This window comes from Heteronotia binoei, chromosome 1 (genome assembly GCF_032191835.1).
Source record: "Heteronotia binoei isolate CCM8104 ecotype False Entrance Well chromosome 1, APGP_CSIRO_Hbin_v1, whole genome shotgun sequence".
In the NCBI taxonomy this organism is placed as follows: Eukaryota; Metazoa; Chordata; class Lepidosauria; order Squamata; family Gekkonidae; genus Heteronotia; species Heteronotia binoei.
This window is the reverse complement of record NC_083223.1, coordinates 238,699,789-238,724,909: the sequence shown is the minus strand read 5'-3', so window position 1 is coordinate 238,724,909 and position 25,121 is coordinate 238,699,789. Positions and strand designations below refer to the sequence as shown.

The window sequence follows — 25,121 nt, the reverse complement described above, 5'->3', positions numbered from 1 at the left end:
CCTTTCCAGCCCCACCCACCTCACAGGGTGTCTGTTGTGGGGGAGGAAGGTAAAGGAGATTGTGAGCCGCTCTGAGACTCTTCGGAGTGGAGGGCGGGATATAAATCCAATATCTTCTTCTAGGTTCCCAAAAATACAGCTGGAAACCAGCAGCTTTTATGAAGGGGGAGGAAAACATGTTTCTTTCCAGCCCAGAGTCAAGGGTGTGGGTGTGTGTAGATGAAAGAAGAGGAGAAACAGATGGAAAAGGATGCTGAAACCTTCGTTTTCCCCCACAGGAAAAAAGGTATACGCATCTTCTTTGCGTGCATAAGGAAGGAGAGAAACTGCTGCAGGATAAGAAGTTATTAGAACTGCACTGGAGGAGGAGCAGAGCGCCATTTCAATTGCCTGGAGAGCAGGCTTGTAGCCAGAAAATTTTAGGGGGGGCTGCAGAATAAAATTTCCAATGGAGGGGCCGCCTGCTCTTGCAGCCCCTGCTCTTGCGGCCCCCGATCTCCCCACCTGTCTGGCAGCCCCTGCCCCCCTTTGCAGTGCCTCCCCCCTCCTGGTGAAGCACTGGCTCCTAGGGCTCTTTCAAGGTCCCCCCTGCTGATCAGCTGACCTGTGGGAAAAGCCGCACTGAGGCCGGTGCTCCTATGCTCTCCAGACCAGCAAGCTGCTGAAAAAGCACCCACCACCTCTGCTCCCTCCTGAGGAGGGAAGTGGGGAGGAAGCAGTGGAGGTGGCAGGGAGATTGTGGAGGGGGGACCTGCCAGAGGCACCGTGGAGGGGGGCGGGGCTGCCAGAGCGGTGGGGAGAGCAGGGCTGCCAGAAAGGATCATACAGGTTGATGGGGTTTTTTGGTAGGGAGGCTTCCCCCCACCTCGTGGCTACAGGCCTGCTTGAGAGTGACTGGTCATTCCTGAGTGACTTGTCCACCCCACATTAAAAGGCTCTTACAAAAGCAAGTATGCTGTATTGCACCCAAGCACGTTTTAACTTTTAACTTTCCATACTTCAGAGCCCCATGGCGCAGAGTGGTAAAACTGCAGTACTGCAGTCTGAGCCCTCTGCTCATGACCTGAGTTCAATCCCAGCGAAAGCTGGTTCAGGTAGCTGGCTCCAGATTGGACTCAGCCTTCCATCCTTCCAAGGTTGGTAAAATGAGTACCCAGCTTGCTGGGGGGTGGGGAAGTGTAGATGACTGGGGAAGGCAATGGCAAACCACCCTGTAAAAAAGTCTGTCATGAAAATGTTCTGAAAGCAACGTCACCCCAGAGTCGAGAATGACTGGTGCTTGCACAGGGGACTACCTTTACCTTTACTTTTTTGACTTTCTATGAACACCAGCATCCCTGAAATGAATTTCCTTCAAGAAACCCTTCTGAACTGCGATAAAGAACTCCGCAAAAATTCACAACCACACGAACAAACCAGCCTCCAGACAACATTTTAAAGCTTCTTTGAAAATGACTTTTTTTCAATACATACAAAAATACTTTAAATACACATTTTTTTACAAAATATATTTCAGCTATTACTAATGAAACACTATATAATAATCCAGAATTCTGTAAACTGTGTTTGTTCCCGACATTACTAGCAGCCATTTTGGCAGATTCTTCTCCACAAACAATCCCTTCTTCAGAACACTGTGATGATTTTGAACTGAGCAATTAGTTAAGTTACCCAAAGTTCTACAGAAGCAGAAAACCCTAACTACACTTAACAGAAAAAAAAAGTGGGCTAGGGGGTAGATCAAGAGCTTATGTATTGTGGTCAAGATATGGAGTGTTGTTTTGAATGGCTTTTAAAAAGCAGATGACACAAAAGCCAGAATTATGGCTTCAATCCTTTACAGCTCCAATTTTCATATGACATCAATTTGCACTTCAGTATTGTGGTGAATTTTCAGTGTCAGGTTGAATTTTCAGTTATGAAACCAAAGTATAATCCAGCCAAAAATAAAGCATTTTGAGTCCTATCATATTCATGTTCCACTGAAGTCAATGGAACTTAAAAGTGCTTAACTGGGGCCAGATTGCACTCTGTTTCATGGGCCTCCATGGAAGACATTTAGACAGTGCAGAAATGTTAAGTGCCATGCTCTGTAACAGAACTGCCTTTGGAAAGAAATACACTCAACACAAATACACAGATCCTTCATAAGTTGTTCCACTCCCAAGTTCACAACCATCAGATGAAGCCCATCAACAAACATCAGTTTTGTAGACCAGTCTCCTGTCTGGTAAGTTGTGGATTCCCTGATTACAGCAACAGAATGTATTTATGAAGGAGATTCAGGGTAATGTTAGAAAGTCAAAGTCCTTGTGGACATGAGGAACCAGATGCATGGTGGGAGTTTTGTGCTTCCCAGACCTATGCTGGTCCTCTTTTGCTTGTGACTGTGGTGTCCAGGAAGCAGCTTGAGGCCCTCCCCCCATGACATTTTCCTATCTTCAAACCACCCCATTGAGCCACTATTGATTTTCAGGAAACCAGATTATTTACAGGGCTACATGGTTGTATTGTGAAAACTACAACACAAGCTCCACAGACAGGATGAGGATGTAAAGATGGCACCAGGGGTGGGCGGGCACTGAAGCTGCTTCTCCCTGTGCACCACCATCACAGCTGGAAGGGGTCAGCATACATGAGGAGGCACAAAACTCCCCTTGCATATCTGATAGAGTCTGCATGGACAAGATGGCTTTGAAACATATCCGTCTCTGCATACTCCCACTGAAGTAAGTGGGATTACAGCAGAGCAAAGCAGTCTGTGTTTCCAATGCCCTTTTTAAAGGAAAATAAGCACAAGAATTTTTTTTGGGGGGGGGTATTTTTCTGTAACAAAAAAGTTCTACTCAAGATAAACAATTCAAATGCAAAACTTAAAATAAAGCTGTGCATCTGTACAGTGAAAATGAAGTTGACTCCAAGAGAACAAGATTAGAGGCACACTCAAAGGGCTATGGTTCATTGTGGAGAGCAGTCTGAAAATTCTGCAACAGTTACGACAGTTCAAGACCTGCAAGGAAAGACGTTTACAAAAAATTAATACTTTTTTTTAAAGGATAGGAATAGTTAAGCTTATTGCTGTGACAGCCACTAGCATCTGCAAAATCTAAACACAAAGAAGGGCTACTGACCTAACTAGCTCAGAATTCCTACTCTGACTCACAACATCTCTCCTACATTTCAAGCAAAGGCTTTCCCACCACAGATACCCAAGATCCTGGAAAATGAACATGTGGGACTTTCTGTAGACAATGTATGTGCTCCATTATGGAGCCATGAATCTTTATGAATGGTACTTGGCAAAGGCATAGAATTAGAGATTTGATTGTAAAACATTTTGAGTCCAAAAAAAAAAAAGTATTTTTCAACCCTATTATTGAGACCTTTTGAATGGAGGTGTCAGTGAGACATTGGAAAGTATACCTTGTACCATTTTTACATTCATGTCTTTATAGTAAGCTGCAGAAACTCTCTCCATGTGAAACTAAATCAGACCATTAAGAACATGAGAAGCCATGCTGGATCAGGCCAATGGTCAATCCAACACTGTGTCACACAGGGCCGAAACTCAGGTGCCATCAGGTGATCCACCAGCAGGGCCAGAACTCTAGAAGCCCCCCCCCCCCCAAGAATGCAGAGCATCACTGTCCCAGTCATAGCATTCCACTGATTCCTCGAAGTCAGTATTGTCTACTTTGACTGGCAGTGGCTCTCCAGAGTCTTATGAAGAGGTCTATAACATCACCTACTACTGGATTTTATTTATTACCGGAGATGCCGGGGATTGAATTTGGGACTTTCTGCATGCCATGCAGCTGCTATGCTGCTGAGCCATGGCTCTACCTGGTTACATAGTAATGAGTATAGTTACAGTAATTAAATCTGAGATAGGCATATGAGATAAAGGTCTCCGCCATGGCTATCACACAAAACATGTTTATTTAGACATATATATCCCACTTAATAGGGCCCCGTGGCACAGAGTGGTAAGTTGCAGTACTGCAATCAAAGCTCTGCTCACGACCCGAGTTCAAGCTGGGTTCAGGTAACTGGCTCATGGTTGACTCAGCTTTCCATCTTTCCAAGGTCAGTAAAATCAGTACCCAACTTGCTGGGGGTAAAATGTAAATGACTGGGGAAGGCAATGGCAAACCACCTTGTAAAGTCTGCCATGAAAACATTATGAAAGCAATGTCACCCCAGAGTCAGAAACAACTGGTGCTTGCACAGGGAATTACTTTTACCTTTTTTACTTTACCTCACTTAATTCCACAAATTAGCGGTTTATAGCATTGTTTTCCTCACTTCCATTTTACAGCAAGCATCCATGGCAGAGTGGAGATTTAAATCCACGTCTCTCAGATCCTAGTTTAATGCTTCAATCACTACCCCACACTTGCTCTCATTACAATAATTTGATCCCAGGCAGGTATCTGAAATAGAGCTCTTTTTCATGGCTATTTCATGCTGCAGTACTACTATTATTTACCTGGAGAGGCATCGCTACCGGTTAAGAGTCAGTCTGATGGAGTTTTTAATTACACGAACGCTACTTGCAGGAACTGGAGAAGATGAATCTGGCAATTCTTTACTGGAAAGTCGCTACAGAAGATAAATGCGAGTGTTAAACCAAGCATTCTGGAATTTAATTGTAACAACAGATCAAAGCAGCTGTAGGCCATTAAGGTATTTTCTTTCTTCCATTTTCTTTTTAAAAAAAATTATAGGCCACCTCTCTAGGGTCCTGTCAATGCGGCCAAAAGTTAAAGCATTAAAAAGATTTTTAAAACCATCAAAAACCATATGGAAGTCTAATAAAACTAGTATTGAAACTTGGTTTTCAAAGGTTTGGGACCTCATGATCAAAGACAAACTTGCTACTCAGTTACTACTGACGAAAAATCCTGAAATGGAGAACATTTTTGTAGAAAAATGGTTTGTATTTTTTGAGTTTGTTAATTCCAAAACTTCTGATGACTACCGTAAAATACCAATCAAATATGGAGACTTTGTATTAATCTAGTATGGATAGTAATTGTTGGTCACAACTTCTAATATATATTTTATTACTTCGATTGTAAGGCTACATTGTTCTTTTTGCTATTTTGTTTTGTATTTTTTGATTTTGGTTTAATAAAAGTTATTATTTCTTAAAAAAAACCCATCAAAAGCCAGCAATAAAATTACTTGTCTCATAAAGGGGCATAAACATCAGAAAAGCATTATTCTGGTAGTAAGAAGTGCTCATAAAATTTTAAGTTATAAAAATACTGCACTGGCCACAAAATCATAACTCAAACTTCAATGAAAAATCTGGGCAGCAATTTTTTTTAATCTCATCCCTAAATGACAATAGGATAGGTGAGCTTCAAGTGGGAAAGCATTTCAAAGTTGTAGCACCACCACTAATTCTATCAGGTGGGAGCACAGAGAGCAGGACCTTAATAGGCAGGCTGAACGATATGGGATAGACCTTTTCTATCCAACCGTTAGGTGTCATCAGCATATCTGTGGCACCTCATCTGAAATCCCAGGACAATCGCCCCCCCAATGGTCTTTTGTTGATGCTAAACAGCATAGGAGTCAAGATAAACCACAGTGGGAGCCCACAGTTTTAAAGCTGGTGAACTGAGCAGCAGCTCCCAGAACCACTTTCTGTAATTATGAACCCATGAAATGGCAGCCTCATTAAAGTACAACAGCCCCACTCCCAACCAAGTCAGCAACTCCGGAAATGGGGCTATATAATTTGCCTCCTCCAAGTCTGTCTGAAGCTTAAGGCCCTTGGCCCAAATAAAGTGCTAGCCATCAGGTGCTACTTTTTTCATTCAAGTCCCGATATGCCTTCTTGAGGAAGGTGTCTCATGACCGCTTCTTTCCAAATGGCCAGGACTACACCTTTGCTCAGAGAAGTATTTATCACCTCCTAGACCCACATGAACAACCTGCCCAGCTAGATAGAACTAATAATAAATAATAATAATACCTTTTATTTATATCCCGCCCTCCCCGCCGAGGCAGGCTCAGGGCGGCTCACAGCATATAAATACAATGTACAATAAAACCATAATTCACAATAATTACAATTAATGCTAGCCACAAATGGCGATTGCCAAGCTTCAGTGTGGTGGGTTTCACACCTTTGAAGGGCTTGTTCGTTTCATCAGGTCTCACCAACTGAAAGTCATTCATACAACACAGCCCCAACTGCATCCCAAGACCAAACCATCCCAACCATGACATTCGAGTCACAGAGGATGCAAGCAGTTTTATCTGCAAGATGCAACCTGTAAGAGCACTGTACATTTTCCAGGTTGACATCCTCAGCCCCCTGACAACACATAAAAGCTTTGACAGACAACACTGTGCTGACACACTGGTAATGGAGAAATCACCAAAAGACCCTCCACAATACTTAGATATTGGTTTATTGACGCCTATAAAATACGGAGCTGATATTATTTGAATACAAATCTACATATGCAAATTTTACTGAAAATATTTTATTCTACATTAACAATGAAGCAAGATACCTTTAGGTGCCAAGAGCAACTATATTTAAATACATCTCAGTCTTTTTAAAGAAAGAATAAATGTAGGTTGACAATACCTGAGATCTCAATGTGTCAGAAGGTAGAACAGGAACAGAGTCTTCATGGCTACACTGAAGGGAAAAATTATACATAAACAAGAAGATCCTACTTTCATTTCAGTGCAAGGAACAACGAACAAGTTAATGGAACAGCTGAATTACTGTCTGAAATGAATGGCTTTACAAGCAGAGGGATGAGGTGATTTATTTTTTGCTACCTTTTTAAAATCCTGAGGCATAATCCTATGCACATCCATTTTGAAGAAATTCTTATGTCCAATGGCATGTAGGGCCAAATATGACATCAGATTTTTCACAAGTTGCCCACAGTACATGTGCAGTCCCACAAAGGCGCAGACACCCCTCTGGGCTATTTGGGATTGGGAAATGGCACAGGGCACTTTTAAGACCAGGGCCTTAGCCAGGATTTTACAACTCAAGGGGCTTTTCAAAAAGTCAGGGGGCGCCCTTTTCCATGCACTGTGGGGCTTGCTGCTTCTCAGAGACTTTCTGGGGTAGAGGAAAAAGCTGGAGGCTCTGAATGTGGCCAAATTGAGGCAGCCAACCCTACAACTTTCAAGTGAAGAAGAGACTGCAACCTGCGTGCAAGCAGGGGGGTTTCCTTCCACCTCCCTCCCTCTCTCCCACCCTGGCACTTTGCAGCCAGAAGCTACATCTGCACCCCCCAAGTCCATTCCTCATGGCTTCCTCTACCTTCCTCCTCTCCACCTGTTGCTTTTTCTGCCACAATGCACTGTGTCTTGCTCAGCTCTCCTGGCTCTGGCTGCCACTGATGACACTGGGCAGGGGCAGTGTCCCCACAGGCCCCCCTGTGGCCACGCGCCTGTTTAAGATCATCTTTTACCCATGGTACAGTCCCAACCAGAATCAGGGACCTGGGGTGTTTGGTAAATGAACTTCAAGAAATTTAGTGACGCGATGAGAATCAAGTCTGGGGAACCCAGACCCAACTAAAAAGCCTAACATTTAGCCCTTATTTTCCAAGTCAGTCTGCATAGGAACGTAACTATAAGTGTTTGCAAGCTCAGTTCTAAGAAAGAAATATTTGAGGACTTGCAGGAGTGACAAAAAATGTCTGAGGCCCTCTGGAGTGGTGTTGCCTTCTCATCTGTGCATCTCACTTAGTTATGTTAAGCTTCTTGTAACCAAGCAACACTATTTGGTCACCATTTTGAAGTTTGGCCTCAGCCTGGTTTTGATGAAGCCCCTTTTCAGCTCCACAGGAATTAAGACAAAGGTGGTATTTCAAGTGAGACAAGAAACTAATTTGATTCTTTGAGGATTAGATTCTTTGAGAGTTTACTCTGGGGAGTATATATGTTAGGCAGTTGGTCATTAAAATAAGCTAAGGAGCTCACAGCCAAAAGGGTGATAGCTCCCCCCCCCCACAGATGCACTGCTACAATTCAACATAGTACAAAATCCCCAATTACAGGCAGTTAACCAAACCAAGTTCAATCTTATTTAGATACAAGATTTGTTTCAAGATTTCTGTATTTTATCTGTATACGTAGACAACTGGATTGTTTTTAACATTTCTTGATATAGGTTAGGTTAGGTTTATTCTATTTATATCTCGCCCTCCCCGTCAAGGCAGGCTCAGGGCGGCTTGCAATCCACAGTAAAACAATAAAATATTGTTAAAACATTAAATTAAAACAATTCAGGTGCTAATTTCAGTGTATATAAAATGTAAGTAAAATGTCATATACTGCTGAGCCCACTCTGTTGAGAGAATGGTATCAACCTTCAATAAATAATCCTCTTTCCCCCCAGAAGTCAGGATTCCTTTCAGCCAATATTCAGTAAGATTTTTATGTATTTGTTTAAATATAATTTCATCACAAGTTAGATTTAATGACTTAGGCAGTTCATAAAAGCGAGGACAGAAGGGATGAATTACTGCTTGGGTCATGTGGCGATTTCTTACATGCCCAGGGCAATGCTCATCTCAACTTGGGGTCAGGAAGGAATTGTCTTCCAGGCCAGATTGGCCCAGGGATCCTGGATGGTTTGTTTTGTTTTTTGCCTTCATCTGGAAGTAGGGCAGGAGTCACAGGGGGAGTGGTGGGTGGGGGAGTTGTGGATTTCCTGCATTGGACTAGATTACCCTTGAGGTCCCTTCCAGCTCTATGTTTCTAAAAAGCCCAAATAGTTACAAACATAAGGTAGCCCTCTATTAAGAAAATTTATTCAACAGCAAAAACCTACTCTGCTTAAAGTTGCAAACCTATACACGGATACAGTATTTAACTTTGAACCCTGAAAGACAGCCTATGCTTCACCAAGTCCGGCTGACTTGTTTAGATAGGAGATTATCTCTGGTCTATCTAACTTTGTATATTTTTTGTACAAAATGGCAGTGGCTTTTCAAGCATCATTCTCTAGCACCTTCCACCTAATGCCCCCCTTTCCACTGGGACTGCCATGAAGCAAAGCAAGCAACTTCTGAGTGCCAAGAACTTCTTACCTTTCCTCCATCTTTCAGCTTTTTAAGGCAATCTTTTGAACAAGGCGAGTGGCTTCTCTTCTGAGTAGAAGCACTGTTAGAGACCATAGCAGCTAATGTGTTCAGATGCTGCGGGGAGTGAGTAGAGATGGGTGAAATTTTTGGAGGAACAGTATTTTGCTCTACAACCGTGGAGATGCTGCTGCTGCAGGCACTTGGAGGTGGAGCCGCTTCCATCACCACTGCGGAATCCAACCCTGCCAAAAGTAAACAAAAGCCACATTGAGACTCACTTACAGACCTGCAAAAGAAACCCCTCACTGTTTCCTCCCCCCAATACATACGTAAACCAGTCCTTTGAATGGATGCCCCTGGTACAGGAAGCGAAGGCTGCGTGAAGCCTGATTGTTTCTCCCGACTTGTGAAGATGGTGGTTCTTTGAAGAGTAGCATTTCTGTTAAAGACAAAGCTCATGGAATTATGATCTGTACTACAGGGCTTACGTGATACTACCATAAAATGCTTACTAAAACCAGCACAAAGGTTTATTGTCTACTCTGACAGCAGATAGTACATCAAGTCTGGCCTCCCTTGTCGCAATATTCCACAGTTTATCAGGCCTATTGATATATCATCAGTTTCAGCTCTGTTTGCACTATGGCCTGATTAGTTGTCTTCCACCTGAAATGGAGTAATTTTATTGTTTTAATTGTCTAAATTTATTTCTAATTTTTATTGCTTATTGTTATTGCTTAAGTTTGTTGTAATCCACACTGAGCCCACTTGTGGGATACGGCAGACTAGAAGTTAACAAAAAGAAAATTAAAATATATCCAGGCAGGGGTCTTTCAGTTCATTTACTACCTGTTTTTTTTAAAAAATGGGAACTTCTGCATGCAATGCTTTGCCATTGAGTCATTTGGGTAAGAAACTGCCTGAAAGTCAGCAGTCTCCAGCTTGATTCAAGCAAGATTCTTTCCCCAACATCTTCTACTCATCTCCAATTCAGAACTATCCTGCCATGGACTGAAACTGGAACTTGATACATGCAAAAACCCAGTCCTGTGAATATACAGCCATCCAATTCCCTTGTCCTCTCACACCTTAAGCAAGAATCATGTTAACCACAGCTCAGACTCCTTAGTCTAAGCCCCACTCTCAGCTATCTCAGCATCACTTCAACAATACAGAGGGTCCACATTCCAGTGTGATGATAGTATAAAAAGTAATCAAGTCATAAGCTTCACTCTCCAGCCTACCAATGTGGGATGGAGTCAGAGCAAGATGGTGACCACACCATTCCTGTAACCAACACTGTGCCTGACACACATGCTGGGGAAGGGAGCAGATAGAAAAGAATCCAACACCAGACATCATTTGACACAGGAGCAGCTGAGCACTCCAATGGCTTAATGAGCAGTAAGGCTTCCAACATAGTAACCAGTATTTCTAATACGTCAGCCTTCAAAGTACCACAAAACCAGTGATTCCCAACATGGGAAACTCCTCAACCCTGCTCCAAAAGGTCTCACTGTGACTCTCATACAGCCTGCCCACCTTCTGGTGTCTTTCAAAGCAGAAGTACTGCAGAGTTCGGTCGCTCGGTTGAACGGTGGAGCGGCTCTGTGTTGCGTTCCAACATCAATGTCCCTGTAACCATCCAAGCAGCCTTCGTCCACAGATGATCTTTGCAACACAAGCCCACAAGTGTTCTGACTGATGTCTGGCATACTCTGCAAGAAAAGGTTAGCACTCTGCTGCACGTCTAAACTTGTAAGCAGGCCTCGAATTCAGCAGCAGCTCACAGGAGCACAACTCCTGAACCTTTCTGAGGGTTCCCCTCTCCTCCTCCCCACCTACCTTGTCCATTGAATAGTAGGTGCAGCTGCATAACAAGCCCTGGATTAGGAGAGCAGAAGCCAGCCAGCTTTCAGGAGCTTTGCCACACACCCAGTAGCCCTCATTAACCCCAGGAGAAGCCCACACCACCCCTCCACTTCTTATGTGATTTTTTTTTGGGGGGGGGGAGGCTTGCTGGCATTTTGACTGTGGAGGTGGGCAGCCAGCGAGAGCCCCAGGTGAGTGGAGCCTGCTTGGGCTGGCTGGATATCTAGCCAGCCCAAGTAGGCCTTGCTCACTCGGGGCTCTCCTTTCTTGCATTGGGTTGCTTTTACCTGGTGGGGGGCAGCAGATGCTAATGAATAATGCTAGCTCCACCACCTATTTTTCTATAGAATGACCCCTGTTTGTAAGTATTCAATTAGTAAGTATTCAATGGTAAGCCAGAAGTTTGATAATACCTTTTTCCTCCTTTGCAAGACATCTGTGGGTAAGTAATAATGAAGCTGTTTCTTCTTCACATGAGTAGCTTCAATTTTCATACCACCTTTCAGCATGTTGATGTTATTTGCCTGCCTGTAAACTAAATATCGAAAGAATTGAGTGCTTTTCTGCAACGCAAGCAGAAGACACTACAATACAAACAGTCATCTCTTTTGCTGCAGCTAAAGCTGCACACAGCTATGCAGCTCTGACCTATGCTAAAACACAGTACTGTATTTCCACACATGTACATTATCACCCAAGCTCTGGTTCTCAAACAGTTCCAATGGCTCTTAGAATAATGCACACTTATGTCAATTTATATCCTACATTTCTTACCATTTCTCTATGGGTTACCTTTTCCATGTTCAATGCTGTTTTCCTTGAAGAGGAAAAGAGGAAAGCAACATCTTTGCAACAGGGCAGAACAAGGATTTTTTAAAAATGAAAGCTGGCAATTCAGGGGATCCGTGTCACCCATAGTTACAATATAGCAATGTATTCTAGTGATGATTTTCTAAAAAACTGCAAAAGTTTTTTGAGGGGAACACTGCTGGGGCAAAGGAGCCCTGATGCTGCTATGCTTTATCTGCAGCCACTCCAGCAATGGGGAAATCACACAAGCCCATCCCAATGTAGAAACCACCTGAGACTCAAAGCAAATTAAAGTGTAGAGCAATACCGTCAAAGAACACAAGACACCTGATGCAATAGGAGTAGGATTACAAAAGTTAGAATCATGCAAGGAAGTATCAGACATGTCAAGCAATGAAGAAAATGGAATTACAACAATACAAAACAACGCAGTAAGAGCAAGCTATTACATATGCTACCTCTTCCCTATTCTATGTTGTAAACCTCATAACATGGGGTGAACACTGGGAGAATACTGCTGTTTCATCAGGGATAGACTCCCACGAGAATCTGGACCTTTAAGCCTGGTTTTATGTAAGCCCAGGTAAGGATAATGACTGTGCAGCCATATGCCTCTGATCTATGTTTCTGTGTTTTACTCTGTACTGCTTCCTAAACCTGGTTGGGTATGATCTTTTAGGGAAGACTGCTATAAAAGCACATCTGGAAACCATACTGATAGGAAGGTATGAATTTCTGCAGGACCCTCATATCAGTGCCATTTTCCTTATCGCAGCACACACTGAAGGATTTTGTTTTAAAACTGTAGTCACATTATAACATCACTATAGCAATCGTGTCCTAGTTCCTAGCTTTCATTTTAACAGAGGATAGCTCTTTTTTGTTAGTGATTTAGAAGGAAAACAGGTTCCCCTTCCTCAACAAAAATGACTAGACACTCCCCACTCCTAAAAAAATGAAACTTGCAAATTATAATTTCAATAGATCATTAGAATGATATTGCCAGACTGCTACAGCACTATCAACTAAATAAACACATAGTGGATATTACCAGTGTTTAGTTGTTTGGAAGCCATGCTGCTTCCTATCTTTTAAACCAGGGGTGTCAAACATGTGGCCCAGGGGCCAAAACAGGCCCCCAGAGGGCTCCTATCAGGTCCATGAGCAACTCACTGTTGTCTGCTTTCTTCTCCCTCTCTCTAGCTGCCTTCTGCATCACAATTTCCTTTGCCAGGCTTGCTCAACTGCACAGCAGAGCTACTGAGCCAAGCCTCTCTTCCTTCCATTGGCTGAGGCTCAACAAGCCAGTGAGGAGGAATAGGCTATGCGTTTGTCTGTGTTCTTTATATAAAGTTATCTCCCCTACCTGGAATTACATTTTATGATACACAGCCCGGCCTGACAAGTTGAAGATTTGGCCCTCATAACAAATGAGTTCAACACCCCTGTTCTAGACAGATGCTATTTTAGAGAGCACTTAAATTTGAAACTAAAATTAGACATTGTGCAAGCATCTCCCCCACTCTCAGTAGGTCTTGATCCACCAAGTTAGTATATGCACTGCTTATTTAGACTTGTATCCTGCCCTCCTCTGCAAGCAGGCTAGTTTATATGAAGGCTGTTTAAAGACATATAACCAGAGCTCCACTTCAGTGGACAATCTTATGCTGCTCAGAACAGGATTTAGAAAAAAGATTTACCTGTATCTGTGAATGACTGGATATCATAGGTTAGGTCAATATTCACACCCTCTGCATTCTCCACTTTCTTAAAAATTATTCCAAGGAACCACATGGATACATAGCTGCTCCTGAAACGACAGCATGACCCAGGACCACATGTAATTTGGTAGTGACTGTTTAGAAAGCGCCAGTACTGCAGTTGTAAGCATTGTTTAATACAAGTTAGTTTTTCTACTGCTTATTTATAATGATGGTATCCTTGGTAGATCTCTAGAGGTTATTGCATTAAATGGAAACTACCCTTTATGAAGGCAACACAGGGGTTGTAATCTCATGTTTCTGCTAAGCTAACACAACTGGGGACTACTTGTACTGGAGAATCAGAAGGGGATTATGGGATAGGGCGGGGTATAAATCACAAATTAAGTTAAATTAAATGTTTAACCTTCTCTCCTCCAAACACATAAATGCCTCCCTGTAAAATGCTACTTCTCTTTACTAACTTTCTCCTCCCTGGGCTCTAATGCTGGAATAAACCTAGCAAGATGGAGCAACACAGAAAGGACATTTTCAGGGACAATTAGCAGATGCAAGAAAGATTAAGCATCCTACCCTCAGCTAATCCTCCTCTTCAACAAAGTTACAACACCAAATACACATTGCCCAATATGAAATTCTGCCCCACTAGATGATGCATGCCTCATGGTGAAAGAAACCCACAAAACTTTTAACTCACTCTTTGTATTGTTCTCTGGTCCCAGGGAAAGACTGCGGATTTACATGTGCAATTGTTATAAATTCATTACGCTCCAAGTTCCCAACAAGCACACGGATTTTAGATTCAACTAGGCCAACCCTATGAAATAAAACATTATTCAATTAATAATTTTGCTGAAAGGTGGTCAGGTACTTCTAACAACCAGTGACACCATGTGGCCCAAGTGAGTAGTAATATGATAAACGTAACAGACATTATAAGTCCAAGATACACATTGAGTACATCTGCTTTGCTGGTTGGTGCATAGCTCTTGATATCTTTATTCCAGTTTCACAAGCCCAGAATTTAACAATTCATCTCAACTAACTGAAAATTTTAAATAATGCAAGCATGTAGAGTAATCTTAAGAATTCTCAAAGAAGTCCGAAGAACTGTTCTGGTTACATATATCTCCAAATGAAAGTTCAGCTCAATATCAGGTATCAACAGTCAATATTTGACTGTATAGAGTAAGAGGCAGACTTTCTCAATTCAGGTTGCTACAGTATTTGAAGACAAAAGAGTATTAGGGGCAATGTTTTTAAAAGTTACCAATTCCAGACTTTTTTTTTTTTGCAGAAAAACATGGCTTTGTGCCATCCCTCAACTAGAGAACGAACAGAACTTTTCCATGAAGAACCATTTCACAGTGAGTTGAGGGAATCCAGGACAAGTTACTCCTCCACTTGTCTAATTAATATTCTCCTCCACTTGCCTAATTAATATTCCCCAACTCTATGATTCTATGATCTCTGTCTGTGGTAGAAGTCTAACTAATCAGCAGGGAAAGTAACATCCAGAGGTTTACAAGATAATGCATGGGATGGAGAAAGTAGAGAAAGAAGTACTTTTCTCCCTTTCTCACAATACAAGAACTCGTGGGCATTCGATGAAATTGCTGAGCAGACAGGTTAAAACGGATAAAAGGAAGTACTTCTTCACCCAAAGGGTGATTAACATGTGGAATTCACTGCCACAGGAGGTGGTGGTGGCCACAAGCATGGCCACTTTCAAGAGGGGTTTAGATAAAAATATGGAACAGAGGTCCATTAGTGGCTATTAGCCACAGTGTATGTGTGTATATAAAATTTTTTGCCACTGTGTGACACAGAGTGTTGGACTTGATGGGCCGTTGGCCTGATCCAATATGTCTTCTCTTATGTTCTTATCCAAATTTTCACACACAATCTCTTTAACAGGGTAAAAGTTTATGAATGACTGGTGGGACAAGACTGCATTTGGACAGAGATGATCCTAGAAATGAGCCATGGTGGACAAGCAGCTAGCTTAAATAAGGTCCAAAATCTACTGCCTCCAAGATCAGTTCGGAACCACTAGGATGACCCAGCTCACATATCTGATCTTCCTGAGGTCTCTTGCTGGAAGAGATCTGGATAGTAAAGCACAAAGGTCTGGTGACTAGTCCGGCACTGGGCTCCCCTGCTTGTTCCAAGGGAAAGCAGAAGTAACAATTTGGGAACTGTGGTTTGCTGGAGTAGCACAGGGAAGCAAACCCAAACCTCTTTCATGTGGATCTGAAGATGTCCAGATCTGGGTTGGACCTAGGTCTTGGAGGCTGAGACAATTCACTGAGTTGTGGATGCTGGTGCTGTGCATAGCTGTAAGGGAAGCTAGATCAGCCCATTTGAAGGACACCCCCTTCCAGCTAATGAGTGCCCCAAAGGTCATATTGTCTATCCTCAGCAGGATCAGTTGCAAACAAATATGGTTGGAGAGCCCAAGGCACACCCCTCTCTGCTCCAATCATATAATGTTGGATGAGCTTCCAGTGCTGTCCTTGCACAGGCTCTATGGTCCTTATGATGAGAAGATGTTGCATGCTGTTGAGTGTTAAGGCATGTATGCCAGCTGGTCATGATCTGAGCAGTGGAACAAACAAACTGAGTGGAATCCAGAGATTAGATATAGTTCAACCACTTATTTGTGGAGGTTTCCACTCAGTCTTGATGAAGGAGGTGGCTTCCTACCGGTAAGTCATGCTGGTTGTTGATGTTCAAGCTGCTTGTTTGGAAGGAAGAAATGGCAGATCTTGCTTGGTATCTGGATAATCCTAAACAGGCTGGTGAATCTGGAGATATGCACAGGACCAGTGCTGGGGTTTTTGCAGCCCCAGGCAAATCCCCGCCCCCCACTGCCGGTGCAAATGCACGCCCCCCCCCCTCGACCCTCTCACAGCACGGAAAGGCCAAACGGGGACAGATGGCCTCGTTTGCATGGAGGACTCCTCTTGGGGAGCCTTCTGTGCAGACGCTCCCCCCCACCCCCGTGGCATGCAAAGGCCAAACAGGGACAGATCACTTGGCCTTTCCCTTCCCCAGAGCCCTTGGAAGACGCTAGGGAAAGAAAATGCTGCTCTTTCGACTCTGAAGGATCAGGGGAGCTCCTCCAATCCTTCAGAACTGAAAGGATCACTTGGCCTTTCCCTTCCCCAGTGCCCTTGGAGGATGCTGGGGAAGGGAAATAATAATAATAATGTTTAATTTATATTCTGCCCTCCCCGCCGAAGCAGGCTCAGGGCGGCTTACATAGCATAAAATACAGATATTACAATGATATAATAATAAAATACCCCAATTACATCATAATTATATTTCTTAATTAAATATACTATTACATTTAAAACCAACAGTTAAAACTAACAATTTAAACCACAGATTAATTTAGTGCTACGGTTTTGATATAACACAGTTTTTATGACGACAGTAACATTCCACATTAAAAAGCCAGCTGGAAGAGGGTGGTCTTGCAGGCCCGGCGGAACTGGTTAAGGCTCCGCAAGGCCCGTACCGCTTCTGGTAACTGATTCCACCAGTGGGGAGCTGTAATCGAGAAGGCCCTCTCTCTTGTAACTTTCAACTTGGCCTCCTTTGGCCCAGGGATTGTCAGCAGATTTTGCAAGCCAGATCTCAGTACTCTCTGGGGAACATATGGGGAAAGACGGTCCCTAAGTTAGGCAGGTCCTCTGCCATATAGGGCTTTAAAGGTAATAACCAGCACCTTGGATTGAATCCGGTACACAATTAGCAGCCAGTGCAGTTCCTGTAGCCTAGGCTGTATATGCTCCCACTTAGGGAGTCCCAACAACAGTCTGGCTGCCGCGTTCTGCACTAGCTGCAGTTTCCGGGTTCGGCACAGGGGCAGCCCCATGTAGAGGGCATTACAGTAGTCTAACCTCGAGGTGACTGTTGCATGGATCACTGTTGCCAGGTCATCACGCTCCAGGAAGGGAGCCAACTGCCTCGCCCGCCTAAGATGAAAAAAGGCGGATTTAGCAGTGGCTGCTATCTAGGCCTCCATTGATAAAGAAGGCTCCAGTACGCGCTGTTTCCAGTGGTGCACCATCAAAAACCAGTAGGGGGATTTCCCTTCCCAGGCCGCCATGGCTTGGACAAAGGACCTCTGTCTTCGCTGGATTCAACTTCAGCCTACTCAGCCTGAGCCGACCTGCCATGGCTTGTAGTGCCAGATCCAGATTTTCTGGGACATCATCAGGCCGTCCGTCCATCAATAGATAGACCTGGGTGTCATCAGCATACTGGTGGCAACCAAGCCCATACCTCCAGGCAATTTGGGCAAGGGGGTGCATGTAGATGTTAAAATGCCGGTCTTTCTCAGCTCTGAGGGATCGGGGGATCTCCTCCGATCCCTCAGAGCTCAGAAAAAATGAGTGGGAGGCTTAGGGATGGTGTGAGTGGGGAGGGGGACACCTGTCCTCCACCCCTGCCAGGAGTTGGCACCCTAGGCAATCACCCAGTTCATCGACTCCCATGTGCTGGCTCTGGATATGCACTCGACCTGGTTTGCCTTCTGTCATCCATTCTAAGGATCTGACAAGTGCTTCTTCCAGTTCCTTAGTCAGAAGTGCCTATAGGCCATGACTCCATCTTCCATTGCCATGGAAAACCACTGGCTAGCTTCCAGGACAGAGTCTGATAGGTAATGACTTTGTGAATACTGAGGATACTTAATGGCTCAGGTTTGAAGTGGGGGGAAAGAGGGAGTAAACCCTCAAACCATGGAATGGAAAACCTAACAGATAAGACTGCAGGGTCATCAAGATTTAAACAGGAAAAATACAGTATGAGAAAACAGTCCCCATTCTTTGGTAACATGACTGCTGCAGTCAACCACAGGCACATTCGCTAGACACACCTGAAGGAAACAGAGGGCTGCTGGGGGAAAAAGGATAAAACTTAACAGTTCCCAAAATAATTTTTCTGATACAGAAGAGACCAGTTCACATTTGACAATCTCAGACAACTGAAAGCACTCTTGTTACCTTTAGGGGAGTGTGGCTCCTGGGTCTTAATTAAGGGATACTAGGGTCTTAATTAGAGCACTTGAACACTGCATAGGGAAAAGTTCAAGAGGGGAAGACTATTCATCCCCTGACCACTCTACTTCTTCACCTTCATACAGTAGGGAAAAAAATCTTCCCACTGACCAGAAGAATAAGTAGTTTTAACAAGTCTCCATTAAACAGAAGCAGGACAGAAAGAGGAGGCCTGGTTTGATTCTACTTGTGTGAATGAGAAAGCGTGGGGGGAGACAAGAGACTCTGGCAATCAATGGGGTGACAGATGTCGCAGCCAGATTGCCCTCACATCCATGGGAGACAAGAGACAATGCGTGCAGACAGGGGAGGGGAGAGCTGTAGCTCAGTACCTTTAAGACTTTTTGGAAGGTGGGAGGGAGGGAGAAATCTGAGACAGATTGAGAGGATAAGGCCCTACATCTACAATACTTTGTAGCTTTTAGTGTTTTTTCTTGATTCACTTGCTAAAGTCTAAAGTAGAAGGTACTGTTACTTGAGAAAATGTCAAGAGATGCATTAGTTGTAAGGGGCCCTCTGGTGGTCAAACAGAAAAATACTACCATCTTGCCAGGAGTCAGGCAAGCCTGAGAAATCTCAGCCACTACTGCAATGGAGTGTCGTCAAGATGCTATCATCCCTGGGGGGGAACTTGCTAGGAAGTGGAAAGGAGGGTCTGAATCAGCCTGCGGCACCTCTCTCTCTTTGAACCAAGACTCCTTCTATTCATCTGGCTGCTGTTAGCTCCAGCCTCAAGTCCTTCTACATGGCTACCTCCATTTGTGGCTCAAGGGGAGGAAAGCTGGCCATTCTCACCACTGGCAATCAATTCCCTGCATATTGGACAGCTGGGCTGAAGGATTTTTTGAGAGGTCAGTTGCCCAAGTTCCAGGGCCAGTCTTAGACTGTCTGGCACTGTAGGCAAAGCTAACTTCTGGCACACCCCCCCCCCCACAGCACTGATAACGTCACCAAGTCACATCGGGGTGCCCAATTCATCACCTCCAGAAGGCTGGCACTCTAGGTAATTGTCTAGTTTGCCTAGTGGCAGGGCTGGCCCTGCTAAGTTCTTGTTAGAGGACACCTCCCCCCCCCCCCATGCCACTCAAGTTAACCAGGATGACTAGACCTTGTGAGCATTGCAGAGGCAGTCTTCCTCCACAAACTGTAAGTCCTAAATTCCTTTCCTGAAGAAAGCTTTTTAAAAGAGCAGTCAAAGATCAAGTAAGGGTGTGGGGAGACATAAAGTAAAAGGTTCTGATAGAGAAAAAGACATGACTTCAGAACAGACAGTCTAGAAACAGAGATATTAATTCCAACACTAGCTATTTAAAGACTTGCCTAATCCAAATAGTTTCAGAGCATAGCCTCTTAAGTCTGCAGTAGAACAGCTAGATTTGAGTCCGGTAGCACCTTAGAGACCAACAAGGTTTTCAGAGTATAAGCTTTCAAGAGTCTAAGATAATATCCCAAAAATCTTGTTGATTTCTAAGACGCTACTGGAGAAGCTAGCACTAACCAAACAGTCCTGTCTATGAAGCTTGTGGGAAGAGCAACCCATCCTGTACTGCCTCCTCCATTATCAGAGAAAGGGAACAGCAATATTTCTGTGGATGCCAGGCAGTCTACTCAGACAAGGACAGTACTGAACCTTCTCCAATTCCTTCCATCATGCAATGTCTAGTCTTTCCAAAAATGTAATAGATTTCTCTTTAGAACAGAAAGCTTGAGAGCACAGAACAACTCATTCCAGGGAAGACTACTTGGAGAGAATGGCAGGTATAAAATGGATGCACTGCCTCACCCTCATACACACATACCCTGGAAACCACTTGCCAGTATGTCCTGTCCACAAACATTACCCCCTACAGACCCCACCATCTTCAATGTAGAAAGGGGGCAGATAATACATTCTAGGAACTCTATGGAAGTGTCAGCCCAGTGTGCTGCAGCAGTGAAAAGGGCAAAAAAGGGATTATTAAGAAAAGACTGAGAGTACAACAGCCGATACTGTAATGCCCCTGTATAGCTCTATGGTGTGGTTTCACTTGGAATACTGTGTACAGTTCTGGTCCCTGTATCTCCAAAAGAACATTGCAGAGCTGGGAAAAGTACAGAGAAGGGCAACCAAGATGATTAGAGCATCTTGCCTATGAGGAAAAGCTTGAAGAGTCTGGGAGTTTTCAGTTTAGAAAAGAGATGACTGGGGGGGGGGGGCAAGATCAAGGTTTATAAAATTATGAATTGGGGTGGAGAGAGTTGAGAGAACTTTTTTCTCCTCCCAAAATTCTAGAACTCAAGGGCATCCAATGAAGCTGATGGACAGTAGGTTCAGGACAGACAAAAGAAATACTACTTTACACAGAGAGTGATTAAAGTGGAATTTGCTGTTGGAGGATATAGAAATGCCCATAAGAATAAAAAGCTTTAAAAGGGGATTAGATACATTCATGGAGGACAAGTCTATTGATGGCTACTAGCCATGGTGACTGAGGGGAACTAAGCCTCTGAATCCCAGAGCCAGGAGACAACATGAGGGGAAGGCCTCTGCCTCTATGCCCTGTTGTTGGCCATCCAGAAAAACAGGTTAGCCACTGTGTGAGACATGATGTTGCACTAGATGGGCCACTAGCCTGATCCAGCAGGGCTCTTCTTATGTTCTTATTTCATAGAAAGATTCAGTCTCAAGATTTCCAGCTGCTTATCCTCGTATTAAATGCTTTCAACACATTTGCCCAGGACTCTACCAAACTGCTGCAATTCCAGCATTGCTGCACACTGTCATGATATTTATCCATATTGAGAAACTTTTATCCCTGCGCATCAACGGGATTACAATGAACTTCAAAGTACATGTGCCTGGGCTATTTAGAAGAGTTTGATGTTTATCAAGTCACAGAAGAACTACAGTTTCAAAGTGGCACTCAACAGCCCACTTGCAGGGAGACTGCAAACTTTCCAGTTCTCTATGCATTTAGCACGCTGAGAATATGCAAAAAAGGAAAAATGTAAAACATTCACATGGTAATAGTAAAAAGCATCTGGGTCCACAGGCTCCAGTTATTCCTCCCAGGACTGAATTCTGTGATTCTGCATGGGTGCCTGGCCCAAATCTCCTGCCCTCCCCCAAGATACTATAAATTCAAGCAGACTAATCCCCTGACTTTTGTCTCTCCCTGCTCCCCTCCACCCCCTTCAACTGACTCAAAACTCTAAGAATAAGAAGCATGTTTTTCATCAAGTTGCTTGGGCAGAGAAATGCTGGTCTTGTTTCTTAAATGTACAAACCAGTATCTTCCTGCACATCTAAGGAATCTCTCCAGTGTGCACAAGCATTTTCTGTGGGTAGGTTCTGCTACCTTTTTCCTAACAGGCACTCTACCATGAAATTTTTAATTAGTAAGAAGCTGGGGGCCCTATGAAGAATCAAAGGAAGAGATAATTTGGAAATCCCATCTTCTTCTGAAATCTCATTTACATAGATTTATTTATAGCCTACTTTTCTCCCCAGTCTGTATGCAAAGCAGCTTTTAGAACACAGCTTCACCCTCCTTCATTTTTCAACAAGAGCCCTGTGGGGCAGGCAAGGCTGAGAGTTTTTGATGGTCCCAAGGTCATCCAGCAAGCTTCCAGGGCAGAAGCGGGGATTCGAACTTAGGTCACCCAGAGCCCCAATCTGCTGGTGGTTCTCCCCTGCCCCTCATGCATTCTATGTGCTCTCAGGAGATTGTGGAAGCCAGTTTTCTCCCCATCACCAACTTTTCCTTTTAATTGCACAACTGCTTTCAACATTCAATGCTCTCCAGACATCATCCAATGATGGGAAGGGACTCAGAAGGTTATAACACTGTTTTGGAGTACAACAAAGGTAACGTTTTCTGCATTATCTATTATACCTGATTAGGTTCAGACTCATTTTTCTGTGGGTGGCCTATTTTACTGCTTTTCTGATTGTTAAGAGGACCCATGCACTTTATTACTAGATATAGTGATGATTGGTAAAGACTCACCATTCCAAATGGTGATCTTCATTTGAAGAACTGGCTGTCAATACAATGTAATGCCTGGAAATAATGCAGATAGCCAATATCCAATTAGTACTGACAGCAGAAAGTACAATATCTTTCCAAAACAAACAAACTTCTTTTTGTCTTAAGCCCTTCCTTTAGACATGTATCCCCCATACAGTCTTTCCTAGTCTCACTGCCAACTACTTTGGAAATGTTTTATGGATCTGCCTCTCATTTCTGGCTCTGTTCATTGGACTGCAGTAGTCACGGTACAGATGCTGCATTACTTCTGTAGTTAAGAACATAAGAGAAGCCATGTTAGAGCAGGCCAATGGCCCATCCAGTCCAACACTCTGTGTTACACAGTGGCAAATTTATATATATATATATATATATATACACACACACACATACATACACACACACACACACACACACACTGTGGCGAATAGCCACTAGTTAACCTTGAAATCTCTGGAATACTAGTAACATTTGCTAGACACCTGGAAAGAATACATTTCAGAAGCTAATTTGTTGTAAGAGGTCATGCATTAATTCTTTGACCATCAGAGACATTCTGGGAAGGTAGAGAAGAGAAACAATGACATTTAACTTCCTTTTTGCCACAGAGCAAACCATCATGCCATCACAAACCTACAGCTTTAACTCTTAGCAAAGCAGGATAGTTCCAGGTCTGATTTCTTCAAATGACAGGTAATTTCCATGCAGAACAAGTCTGTGGCAGATTCCTTACAAGAAGAATAAGAATTGCAGATTTATACCCCGCCCTTCTCCCTGAATCAGAGACTCAAAGCGGCTTACAATCTCCTTTATCTTCTCCCCCAACAGACACCCTGTGAGGTGGGTGGGGCTGAGAGGGCTCTCACAGCAGCTGCCCTTTCAAGGACAACCTCTGCCAGAGCTATGACTAACCCAAGGCCATTCCAGCAGGTGCAAGTGGAGGAGTGGGGAATCAAACCCAGTTCTCCCAGATAAGAGTCGGCGCACTTAACCACTACACCAAACTGGCTCTCTACACCAAACTCACTACACCAAACAAGAGGGAACGGGGTGGGGTGGGGAGAAATGGTGACTGGATTAGATAGTTTTACTCCAGTCAACACAAAGATTTGGAAACAAAGCTAGTCTTACGTACTTGTACTTTTGGAAGAAGTTTGGCGGTTCAAGCAGCTTTGACCACTCCTGTTTTCCTTGGAGAACCTCATCTGTAACTATAAGACCTGATGAAATAAGAAGCCACCATGTAAGTTCTTTTTGGACAATAATAAAACTAATCGGTTTACATCAAAGAGCAGAAAAGGGGGCAAAACAATTACTTTGTGCAATTTTGAACACTGGGATTAGAACCAAAAGCAATTAGGTGCTTCAGACACCGGGGACTTACTTGATTTATATACAGCTTTGATGTAGAACACAGGCACACATCATTTGGCCTCTAGCATTCCCATCTAGTGTTTCCCCCACCTCTATCCACTCAGACAGTTGGCCACTGTCTCTCCCTATTTCTGGTTATGTGTTGTATAGAGATCACATCAACACAGTGTGTTAGAGGCATACCCTAATATAGGTGAGGTCTTTTTCTGCTACAGGGAACTCTATTTCTCCTTCTCATTTTTCTACCTCCTCCAGGTTGCTTTTTCTTCCTTGTGCATACTTTCTTCCCTTGTCTATACTTTCTTCAACGGGCTTTTTAATAATTCCCTCCAGGATACATAGACGGAGACAGTTCACTGCACCTCCATCACTGAGCCTGAACATGGCAGCATTTTCCTCACCTCCCAGGCACTGAGTGAACAGAAGAAAGCCAGAATTGCTTTCTCTTCAGATGAGTAGCATAGAGGCATCCTTCAGGGGCCCTCAGTACTTCATCATTCAGCAGTCTGTGGCCATGCTGAAGGTAAATGCCATAGACATTGCCATTAGGGTGTTGGCCCTCAGGTGAGGACCAAACTAAGGACAAAATTCACAGACAAATCCATGCTAACCAAAGGAACCCCATGCTTACATACTGCATGGCTGAATAATCCTGGAGGTAATCGTTTCTAACTTCAAAATAAGGAGCAAAAGTGGAACATGGAAAAATAAACAAGCACTAGTTACTACAAGCTGTTCTGTTTAGCAAGACTTGTATGTTTCTTTCAATATGACAAAAATAACCTGGAAGGAGTAACATTAACTACAAATAACTCAAGAACATAAAGAACTGTCACTAGCATATTGTAAACACTTCATGCCAATTTAAAACAGAGACCAATATGACAATTAACTGCAGGAAAAGACACTCAATTCTGGTTGTCCACAAAGCCCAAACAAAGACCCCGGACTACTTTATTCTCCATTTCAATTAAAAAATCTTCTACACTGGTATATGCTTCAACCATTCAATGAACCACCAAAAGGAAGAATGTTGCATTCTGCAATCTGATACTATGATAACTAATCTTCCTTTCACATTACTGCTTCATTTAATCCTGGATTTAGTCCACATTCCAAATTAGATAAGGTGCTTCCATCTTTCAATATGGTACATTTTGCACATTATCGCTAATTGTTGTACAT

The 25,121-nt window shown here is 43.4% G+C and overlaps 1 protein-coding gene across 1 annotated transcript in view; it reads right to left on the bottom strand.

Annotated features, from left to right (window-relative positions):
• Nucleotides 1-1,432: 1,432 nt before the first annotated feature.
• Nucleotides 1,433-25,121, bottom strand: part of PAPOLG (poly(A) polymerase gamma) — a 46,879-nt gene continuing 23,190 nt past the window's right edge. The window contains exons 12-22 of the mRNA XM_060249617.1: nt 23,698-23,782; nt 22,542-22,595; nt 14,178-14,297; nt 13,460-13,569; nt 11,363-11,484; nt 10,620-10,795; nt 9,407-9,516; nt 9,084-9,319; nt 6,611-6,664; nt 4,490-4,602; nt 1,433-3,010 (exon numbers count right to left, since the gene is read on the bottom strand). Coding sequence (XP_060105600.1) covers nt 4,504-4,602; nt 6,611-6,664; nt 9,084-9,319; nt 9,407-9,516; nt 10,620-10,795; nt 11,363-11,484; nt 13,460-13,569; nt 14,178-14,297; nt 22,542-22,595; nt 23,698-23,782 — 1,166 coding nt within the window. The 3' untranslated portion in view covers nt 1,433-3,010; nt 4,490-4,503. The remainder of the gene's footprint in view (nt 3,011-4,489; nt 4,603-6,610; nt 6,665-9,083; nt 9,320-9,406; nt 9,517-10,619; nt 10,796-11,362; nt 11,485-13,459; nt 13,570-14,177; nt 14,298-22,541; nt 22,596-23,697; nt 23,783-25,121) is intronic.